Here is an 11,500-nt window from a genome sequence, read left to right on the forward strand (position 1 = left end):
CAAACTTCCACTTACACCGGCTGCGCTCCGCCTGCGCTGACAGTAGACCTGGTTTCAACTGGCGAGCTTTTAGCGCACCTTCGGCGAAGCCTTTTGGCACGAAACTGTCACTGCGCCAAGCTGGATCTGTCGACACCTCCCCCTGCTGCACCGCCACACCCATCTCAGCGCACCTCGGTCTGCCAAACTACCAAACTGAGCGAGCCTCGGGTAGTGCTGCTCAAAACTAGCTCTGCATTAGCAACTTGCAGGTGGAATTTTCTTTTGACTAAATTTATACTTAATATTTATGGAAAATGACCATTTGAAAAGTTAAAGCAAGATTTTGTTTTGTAAGACATAAAACTTGTCAAAAACTAAAAAACAAACAAACAAACGAAAATAGCTGTTTTTAACCCCTCTGAGAATTACTCATAAAAAAATTTGTTTTGCAATGTCCTGCAGGTGGCCCCAAACATTGTTTCCCTTGCACTGCAGAGAGTCTTTGGGTTTGGCACAAGAACCCCGGTGATGAGTGGCTGGCAGCCACTGGTTCCGATGAATCTGGGGCGAAGAGGTCGGTCGGCAATTGCTGATCTACTTCGTTATGATTACTCGCTTATAATAATGGTGAAAACAATACCGTTGGCCGTTCGATATTGTTGTCAAACTTATTATTAACACGCAAAAATGTTGAACACTGCAGATAAAAGAAAATTGGATAAGCAAAATTTAAAAGTTTGAAATAACTTTGATCGTGAGCACAAAAGAGTTACGCAGGAACCAAACTTTGATATGTTATGCGCAATGGACACACACTCTTCCCATTATGGTCAAAATTGATTTTTAACATCCAATTAAAAATACAAATTAACATTAAATCAAAATACAATTATTATGCCACGTATATAAGCGAAGTACCATATAAACTAGGCTACTTCAAATACACACACTCTAGACTAACCTATAGTCAGAGTTGGGTAAGGGTTACTTTAAAAGTAATCAAATTACTTTACTGCGTTACTTTTTTGAAAAGTAACCAGTTACTTTACAAAGTTACTCCCTAAGAAAAGTAACTCAAGTACTTTTAAAGTACTTCCAACGTTACTCCCTGAGAAAAGTAACTCAAGTACTTTTAAAGTTCTTTTGAGTATTCTACATTTCCTATTGGGCAATGAACCACAGGGCGCTTAGCCTACATTTTTTGTCTCCAAAATTAAAGTTATGGACCACTTGCCCTTCACTGAGATCCAATTCTCCCATCACAGCCGTCACTTTGACCAGTAGAAACACAGAACAGTCTGCTGCCATAGACAACTGTAGGGCAACAACACCCCAGCGTTTTTAACATTTCCTCTAGGGATGTTACCACACAGAGTAAAAGGGGGAAATGATGGTGTGAAACAGCAGAGGCACTTTGTCAACCCAGTGAGTACTGCCATTAGCATCAAGCTAGCAAACAATGTTATTTCTTCATAATGGAGACGGACATAAAGTAATAACATTAAAAAATAGTGGCAGGGCTTTTACTCACCACAGCTGCAGAGACTACCAGCTTAATTTGAAACAGACTACATTATAGATGGTCCGTTATTTATTAATCCCCCTGTATCTTTATATTTTCACTTTTTATCTGCTCCCGTTGTCTTCATAAAGTTAATGCATCGCACCGTCATTTCAAACTCAACACTTCCTGAATTTGTTTCACATTAAAAGCCACTTATAACTTCAGCTGAGAGAATCCCTCCATTTTCTAAATAGGCTTTTATTGTGAAACATTTGTAGGAACTTGGTTGTGGAGGATTCAGTAGCTTGAATGCTTGCGTACGGTACTTCAAATGTAGCTCCTGCCATCTGCTGGCGCTTTTTAGATGACTACAACAACATTCCGGCTGGCACATGAACAGACACAGTGACTGAAATAATACTAAAAGTAATAAAAATAGGACAAGAATAACCCAATGACATGAAAGACGACCGGTCCGGGGATAATTGGTGAGTACCATCGTGTAGTGTGTCATGTCTGCCACCCAAGTCACGGCACAATTTTATGACTCCACAATTGTGTAATGTGACATAGTGACTTTCAGAACGGGCAGAAAAGTCGTGTAGTGTGTACCAGGCATAATGCAAGTCCTGAGTCTGACCTGTCTGTCAGCGAGTCTTCCTCCACCTTTTGAGTCGTGGGGATTTTGCTGATGATCCTGCAGAATGTTTTTGACTCCACCGTAGACAATGGCAGCATTTCTTCTACCATGTGGCGAGCCACAAGCTTTATGACTGCTTTCGGACTGATAGGTTTAACGTTATCTCCGTTATTAGAACCAAAAGACAGTCTTTGCTGTTTCGGAGCTGAAGGACCAGTGTTCTAAAAGTAACGGAAGTAACTGATGGCTTGTTTGAAAATGTACTCAAGTATTTAATTACTCAAACAGCAAACTAACGCGTTAGGTTACTCGTTACTGCAAAAAAGTAATCAAAGTACTCTATACCCAACTCTGGTAGCAATATATAATGAAAAACAAAATGAAAAGCACATATTCATGCAAACAAGTTGATTAATGAACCCCAATTATATCTTAATTCTAACTATGTGGACTTCCTTACGGGAACTCTTCTTAACTCCGCCACAAGATGGCAGTACGGCTCCATGTTAGATGAGGGGTTAACAGTTGAAATTGAAATTGAATTTTGCAACTAATCAATCTTTTGTTTTACAGGGTTAAAGCAAAGTATCATTCAGATAGAAAACATGGATTATACACATGTACAAGTTTATAACATAGGAAAGCAACCAACAAAAAGGAAACAAATGTATAATCTCACTTCTAACAAACATTTCAATTTTGTCACACAGAAACATTTGGTAAGAGAGGGGAGGGCATGATCCCTGGGGTGACAGGAAGGGACAGGATGTGGTTGAAAAAAGAAGCTTTGTCTTAAGATCCTAGCAGGGCTGTTAATCAAGGCGCGTTACCCCAGGGCAGAGGACCCTTTACAAGTTAATGACTTAAAAAGCATTTGAAGTACCTCAAGTGAACCCTTTACCCCCCCTTTTGGCACCCGGTTGTCTGGAGGACGCATCCCTCCTGATCGGAGTAAGCTCGGGGGCAGGGTAATAAACATTTGACCCTCGCTTGTGGCCTTCTCATTGTCTATTTACTTGTAGTCCAAAATCTGGAGAGTTTAGGAAGGCCGTATGCTCCTACAGTTGTGACTTAATGAGTTGGTCTTTCTTGGTAGTTTTACATTACATTTCACCGTTTGTCATCATGGTGAATTATTGTGTTTGTGCGCGCCTCATGCCTGTCACGAAGTCCGGCTGCGGTGTTTCTAACAAGGAAAAAGACGAATGCTAGCTTTTGTACCTGGACGCGTTTTGTGCAGGTGAAGACTTCATTAGTTTATCTATAACATCACACACAGCTGTGTTCAGCATTCATTTTCAACAGGAGGTCTATGTTCAATGCAATACGATGAAGTTCACAATGGAATGTTGAAGCCAGGATTGTATGGGGCTGATAGCTGCTGCGGTTTCTTCGATACACGTGGCTGCCTCATCAGCTCCTTCAGCAGCAGTTTCTGGTGGTGCCACCAGCAGAAGTAATGGTCCCGGATCCATCAGAGATTCTGCTCCAAAAAAATGTGATGTGATCACCTGTCCTGAAAAATACCTGTTTTGTTGTTTGTTGGTCTGGAACAGTTAAATGGACTGCACTTGCACTGCACTGGAAAAAGATAATCTTGGTAATTTCTTGAATGCGCTGATCAAAACAGAGGGAATGATCGAATGTAACACCAAGGTTCTGGGCTGTCAAACACTGAGAAATCACACAGTTCTTGAGAGTTACTTGGTTAAACTAATGTCTATGTCCAGCAAGGCCAATGACCAGCATCCCAGTTTTATCCGAATTTAAGATGAAGTTAAAAAGTTATATTTGTTATACAAGGTTCTTCCTGGTTTTTCCCCTTTCCTCAGGACGTTATGTCGAGAATCATGGAGTAATCCACAACATCTGGTTCAACACTACCACTCAGGAGAAGAAGCAGTACTACATGACTCAGTTTGTTGATTCCTACTGGGACAATGGCAGCTTACCCATCTGGATAACAGCACAAAGACAGGTTCTTTATATCCATCTTTTTGTTTCCTGGTTGCCGACCTAGAATGTCTGTATTATCTATCTATATCATCCAATCCTTTGTGGGATCACAATTACAGGAGTACTTTTGTTTTTAATTAATGAATGATTGTCTTATCTCCTTTCAGGGTCTAAAAGCAGGCTCTCTGCATTTCCCTGGCACAGCAGCCACCTACAAAGAAGATACTGTGAAGGTTAGGCAAGTGGAACCTCGTTTCTATGATCATTCTAATGAGACAGAATGGAGGCTGAACATTGATAAGGTCATTGGGGAGTGGTTCCACCAACAGGACCTAGACTTTGTGTCCTTGTATTTCGGAGAACCAGATTTGGCTGGTCATGAATTTGGACCAGATTCCCCAGAACGCCGTGCAATGGTTCAGCAAGTGGACCGTACTGTGGGCTACATCCGGGACAAGATCCAAGACCATGGCCTTACTGACCGGCTCAACATTATCATCACTGCCGACCACGGGATGACTAGAATTCTACGGGATGAACTAGTTGAGGAGATCATCCTCTCTAAGATTCCTGGCTTCAGCTTCAAAGATATCCAGTTCCAACTGTTGGATTATGGTCCTGCTGGCATGCTGCTTCCGAAAGAGGGGAAACTGGAGAAGGTCTACCAGGCTCTGAAAGGAAGCCACCCTCATCTTCATGTGTATAAAAAGGAGGAACTGCCAACTAGACTGCACTATAGTAACCATCCTCGACTCCTGCCCATCATCCTCATTGCTGACCCTGGATACATTGTCAATGGGGTGAGAGAATCTTTGTATGTTAGGCAGTTGAAGTGTTTGATTTGCTTTGATTGGGGTATAAAAGTGCAACCACCACTGAGTACTCTTCAACTTCCAGCTTGCCAGCCCTTGTGCACAGTCCCATCTTGTTTAAATGTCATCTTCAAACACTACAAACATAAAAGACAAGCCATACACATTTAATATGGATGCCTTGTCCTTTACCACTGCATCTTATTCAAAAGGTACTGTATGATCATGGGGTGTCATTAATCTTCTAAGACACACACCACTAGGGATGGGAATCGAGAACCGTTTCCTGTTAAGAACCGGTTCCAACTGGTTCAATTCATTGACATCATTAGCCTTTATGCTCAACGATTCCCTTATCCCTTATGGGCCAGGGAGGACAGATGGTTTGAAAGAGAAGTAAAAGAAGACATCTACGTCAAGCTGGAATGACCATTGTTAAACAGAGGGGGTGGCTTACGACACTACTTATTCCCACTTACAATGCAGTCTTGGGATCCCTTCCCAGACGACTTCAGACCTATTCACCCCTGGTCCCACCTGACCCTAACAACTCACATGGTGGCCAGGTGGGTCAATGACTCACTGTGACCTTAACGACTCTGAAACTAAGAGCTCACGTGACCCCTACGACTTCGTACCAGTCATTTAGAGCTGAAGAAGCTTCTTGGAAACGCAAGCAAGTCCAGTTGCCTACGCTATTAGTATTTAAGATTACCATGACCTGGATGACTGAGAATCTTCACTGACACGATTCCCTTATTGATTCTTTTCATTACGCTGAATCTTTACATTGATGACGCATGTCACGCCTGTCAGTCAGCACGTTCAACAACAAAGAAGATGTAATGGCGGAGAGACAGAAGTGGTCGAAAGCAAGGCTTCACTTCACCAAAAAAGACTAACAGCGCAACGTGCAATTTATGCAGCACCGTAATTACATGCAAGGGCGGAAACACCACCAACTAGGCCTGAACGATTTATCTTTTAAGCATCACCATCACGATGCCCACGTGTGCAATATTTACATCGCGGGGCTTGCGACATGTGGCTTGCCCTAATTAAATTAAGCATGCACGTTTAAATTGCCAAGTGATGCGCGTAAAACTCGCTTCCATTTTAATGACTGATCAACAAAGATGTCAAATTCCAGCACTTGAATAAGCCGTTTATTCTTTATTCCAGTAAATTAGTTATTTCTGTGACAACGCCTGAACGCAACACAGGCTCCACTCCACTGACTGTGTGTACAGTGCCGTGCTGCGGGTTCAGGCCAGGCACGGTTATAGATGTCTCAGACTCGGGAAAATGCGGTCCGAGCTGTACTCTAGTGTGCTCACCTGTGTCTGTGTGTGTGAGTGCGTACGTGTCTGTGTGTGTGTGTGTGTGTGCGCATCGGGGCCTAACTCTGCCGTGTGCAATACAGAGAGCAGAGGAGGATTGTAAGGCAAGACCCTGTAGAGACAGAAATGACATGCCGTTGTGTAAACAATGTAAGTCTTCACGTTATAAGGTGAAGACGCCATATAACACGATAAATAGTATATTGTTATGTTATTATTAGGGATGTCCCGATCCAGCTTTTTCACTTCTGATCCGATACCGATATTACAGCCTTGAGTTTTGGCCGATACCAATACCAATCCGATCCAAGCGTGTATTATACATATTCACTTATTTTGATGTCAGTCATGTTAGAAAAGGTTTGATCAAGCGATATTACTCCAACAAGAACAACTACTTAATCCGGTTAATTAGAATGATCCACAACAGTTGGTATGAGAAACTGACCCGTTTATTGTTAACAGGGTTAAATAAACAAACTTTAAACTTGAACATTAACATTAAATAAAAAATATAGCTGGTTTCCTTTGGCTGCTTTGGGCCCTTAATAAATAGAAAATAAATCAACACAAGAAATCTTTAAAATGTCTAACACTGAAATTAAAATGGCAGCAAGACTCCACACACTTGTGCTTTGGCCCCCTAATAAATAAAAAATAGATTAACAAACCCTAACCCCCTAACCCTAACCACAAAACATTGTTGACATTAACAAACAATGCAGCCTTTCCTTTTCAGTTATTTTAGTAGTGTCAGTGCCAGCCTGGTGCTGATGTTTCCTGGAACCAACAGAGGGGACAAAAAACCACACACAATATTGTACAACTGTTTAAACAAGCAATAGTCCATCCATGGTTCCAATTTCACTAATTGTGCCCAAAACAATGCCATCAGTGCTCTTTACTTAAACAGTAAGAGTGTAAACCAAATAAAAATATCACTCTCAAAAAACCAGAGCAGAAAACAAATAGTCAATTAACTAAATTGACCGCTATTCTTCCTACCCTTCCCTCCATGTGTGTCTGCATGCTGCCTGGTGGATTGATAGTAAGTGCTGGAGCGGATCACTGGAATGGACTGCTTGAATCGCGGAGCACTGGGCTGGCTGGAAAACCTGGATCGAACTCCGTGAAAAACTGGATCGGAGTTCTGGGATCAGCATTTTTTCCATACAGTCCGATCCGATGCTGATGCAAGTTTTTTGCTAATATCGGCGGCTGATATCGATCCGAATATCGGATCGGGACATCCCTAGTTATTATATGAAGCGTCTGTTGCGCAAAATAATATAAGTTTAGTTTATGAAGAGATAAGACGGAGCCCTCTCCTCTCCTCTTACATGCTTTGCTCACAAGTGTGTGAATTGACCTGGATATGAAGCACCTGTAGCCCCAAATAATATAAAGGTAGTTTCTAAAGAGCTAAGACGGAAAAAAAAAGAAAAAATAGCTGTATATAGGGGAAACACTGAAAGAGATGGTGGTTTCACTGAACAAATGCCTATTTTCAGCATATTTTATGCTGTTGCATTCAAAGCAATATCAGTCTAATAATTCCAGAAAGATTAATTCTCACCAAGTAGAGCTACTGAAGTCATCTGGTGGAAAATAATGCATCCTTAAAAAAAAAAAAAATAGAAATCGCAATATATATCTCTGGGGGCAATTTTTTTCCAATATCTTGCAGCCCTACCACCAACATGCTGAAGCATTTGTCATTGAATGGCATTAAGTGCAGCTGCAGCAAAGTTTCAGCAGAGCAGTGCCAGTGACAGTACGTATGTCCTGTCCCATGTTATTGATAGCACAACGCATTCAGTGACAGATTCTGTAACGTTATTTGACGTAGATGAAAACAAATGCTGTAAAAATATTCTTTCATTTGTTCCATTTTAGATGATAGCGGTCAACCAATTTCATATTTGTTTACTTACACAAGCACTTGTCTCTTGTTTAGAATAGAAACTCAATCAAATTTGTGCTGTAGACACCGAAAACCTGTAAGATTGTAGGTCTTTTTCTACACAGAAAATTCACAGGAGGAATCTATAAGGGGATCAATAAAGAATCAGATCAATAAGCAGAATTGATAATTGCATTGATATCAATAAAAGCCTATCAATTCCCATCCCTGCGTACCACTTAATCAAATTATCCTGGTTCGACCTCACATTTTCGGTCTCTTGAATATATTCTATCAAATAAAGGTAATAAGGCTCCAGTTTTTTTTCATGACCATATTTCTCATGGAACCTCTGATTTCTGTCCATATAGTTCTTACCTGTGCACTACGTAAAAGGAGACCACGGCTTTGATAATGAAATCATGGACATGAAAGCTTTCTTCAGGGCAGTGGGGCCTGACTTCCAGAAAAACATGTTGGTAGGCCCCTTTGACCTGGTTGACGTGTACCCTCTGATGTGCCATCTACTGGAGATTAACCCAGAGGTCAACGATGGACACTTGAACAATACCAAACACATGCTGGTTCCTAGGAAAAACACAGGAGGAAACAACAACAGTAAGTGTTTAACTATATTCCAACAAGTCCTCCAACCCATATGACAACATAGGTCGTACAGTATGTTTCTACCATTAAACATGTGCATCAGCTCTATGCAGAGCCTACGCTGTAGCCCGTGCACATGGCTTACGCTGTTCTGAGAATTTATACCCGTGCTGTGGTATGTCTGTCACTCTGCAGTTGCACCTCCAAAACACTAGTAGGCGCTGGGGTTTCTGTGAAGTACTTTAAAGTTTAGTTGATTCAAAACACACACTAAACATTGCTTAATAGCGACAATTTCAAACACAAGTACACAAAATGACTTCATTATAACTCGCAGGATTCACAGACAAAGCACTTTAATTTTGCTGGACGCATTTTCCCCACAAATACAACATGCTAATATTATTAGCAGAAGTCCATGGCATTTTACATGTATAAATTAGCCTAGCGGCTAGCAGAGATTTCCTCTACTCCTGAAGCCAGCAGGGTTGCCAACTTTGGTCAGAGGGCCGGAGTAAGATTTTACCTTGTGACGTAATCAATCAATCAGTCAATCCATTTTATTTATAAAGCCCAATATCACAACTCACAATTTGCTATTGTGGTACTATATGTTGAAGGTATATATTAATATCTGATAGTATACATATGTGACAATAATCATATGTGTATAATAACAGTAGAAGTATGACTAATGATAACAGCAGCTGCAGGAGGTATCTGGCAGGACCACGGCAGCAGCACAACCACACATGACACACTATCCAGGCACTGCTGCGATATGAGTTAACCTGCGAGACAGTGGAGCACAAAGGCTCCGGAGAAGAAGCCGAGTTAGTGACATGCAGTACGGCCGAGTTAGCAAGATGCAGTAACAGGACATGAGAGAGAGAGAGAGAGAAGGTGCCCGGTGTATTAAAGGAGGTCCCCCGGCAGACTAGGCCTAAGTCAGCCTAACTAGGGGCTGGTACAGGGCAAGCCTGAGCCGGCCCTAACTATAAGCTTTATCAAAGAGGAAAGTCTTAAGTCTAGTCTTAAATGTGGAGACGGTGTCTGCCTCCCGGACCGCAACAGGAAGATGATTCCACAGGAGAGGAGCCTGATAGCTGAAGGCTCTGGCTCCTGATCTACTTTTGGAGACTTTAGGGACCACGAGTAACCCTGCATTCTCAGAGCGCAGTGTTCTGGTGGGATAATATGGCACTATGAGCTCTCTAAGATATGACGGAGCTTGACCATTTAGAGCTTTATAAGTTAACAGTAGGATTTTAAATTCAATTCTGGATTTTACAGGGAGCCAGTGCAGAGAAGCTAAAACAGGAGAAATATGATCTCGTTTCTTAGTTCCTGTTAGTACGCGTGCCGCTGCATTCTGAATTAGCTGGAGAGTTTTTAAAGACTGCCGCTGCATTCTGAATTAGCTGGAGAGTTTTTAAAGACTTACTACAGCTACCTGATAATAGAGAGTTACAGTAATCAAGCCTAGAGGTAACAAAAGCGTGGACCAATTTTTCTGCATCTTTTCGGGTCAGGATAGGGCAAATTTTCGCAATATTACACAGATGAAAAAATGCAGTCCGTGAGATTTGTTTTAAATGAGAATTATTATTATTATTATAAATGAGAATCAAATATTACTCCGAAGTTTCTTATGGTAGTGCTAGAGGCCAGAGCAATGCCATCTAGAGAAACTATGTCATCAGATAAAGAGTCTCTGAGTTGTTTGGGGCCAAGAACAATAACTTCAGTTTTGTCTGAATTTAACATAAGGAAATTGGTGCTCATCCAGGTTTTTATGTCTTTAAGGCAATTATGAAATTTAGTTAATTGTCTACTTTCTTCTGGCTTCATCGATAAATACAACTGTGTATCATCCGCATAACAATGGAAATTTACAGAGTGATTTCTAATGATGTTACCTAAAGGAAGCATATATAGAGTAAATAGGATTGGTCCGAGCACAGAATATCCGCTTTTGCGTGCGTGGTCATGAACATACGTGGACACAGCGGCACATTTTATTTTTTACCTTAAAAGAGTTAATATGCACATGTGGCAAACAGAAGAAATGGGTGTACGTTTACATATTCATATCTATAGGCCTAAGCTCCACATACATCCGTAGACGCTCAATATTTGTTTTACGGTGCAGATCAAGGTCAGTTTCATCAATCTGATGGTAGCATTGATCATCTGCTTAAAAAATCTAGTAATATGTCCTGTTGTGACAAAAAGAAAGAATTGAAAGGGGGGATCAGGGGGTTCTCCCTCGAGAAAACTTTGAAAATTCACGCGGCGAAATCCTATTTTCATGCAATTTCATACAGAAATAGATAAATTCAAGGACTTTCAATGACCTGTGTACATTTATGAATATTTTCAAAAACTTTCCAGGGCCTTGAAATGTTTTTTTTATTCACAAACTTTCAAGGATTTCAAGGACCCGTGGCAACCCTGTTGATTTATCATGTTTTATATGACCTTTTGAGACTGAGTCATAAAACATGGTAAATGTTTCGCATCTGTGAGCCCCAGGAGAAAAATGTAGGCCTTAAGCCTACAGTTACGTTTAAAGGGCCAGTGTGTAAAATGGGTTGAAAACAGTGACATCAGTGGTCAAATTCTAGATTGCAGGGCTCACTCGCTCACCCCTCCCGTCGGGTAAATGACGGTGGCCTCGTAGGGACAAAAAGCCTTGCGCACGAATTTTTCAGGAGTAGGTCTATCTAGCGACGAGGTGAATGTTTATTTAGAAAT

General features: G+C 41.2%; 1 protein-coding gene across 1 annotated transcript in view; it reads left to right on the forward strand.

The window, feature by feature from the left end:
- Positions 1-11,500, forward strand: part of LOC126400271 (ectonucleotide pyrophosphatase/phosphodiesterase family member 7-like) — a 21,429-nt gene that overhangs the window by 3,340 nt on the left and 6,589 nt on the right. The window contains exons 2-4 of the mRNA XM_050060832.1: positions 3,959-4,104; positions 4,250-4,882; positions 8,509-8,755. Of these exons, the coding sequence (XP_049916789.1) occupies positions 3,959-4,104; positions 4,250-4,882; positions 8,509-8,755 (1,026 nt within the window). The remainder of the gene's footprint in view (positions 1-3,958; positions 4,105-4,249; positions 4,883-8,508; positions 8,756-11,500) is intronic.

Source organism: Epinephelus moara, chromosome 13, assembly GCF_006386435.1.
Source record: "Epinephelus moara isolate mb chromosome 13, YSFRI_EMoa_1.0, whole genome shotgun sequence".
Classification (NCBI taxonomy): domain Eukaryota; kingdom Metazoa; phylum Chordata; class Actinopteri; order Perciformes; family Serranidae; genus Epinephelus; species Epinephelus moara.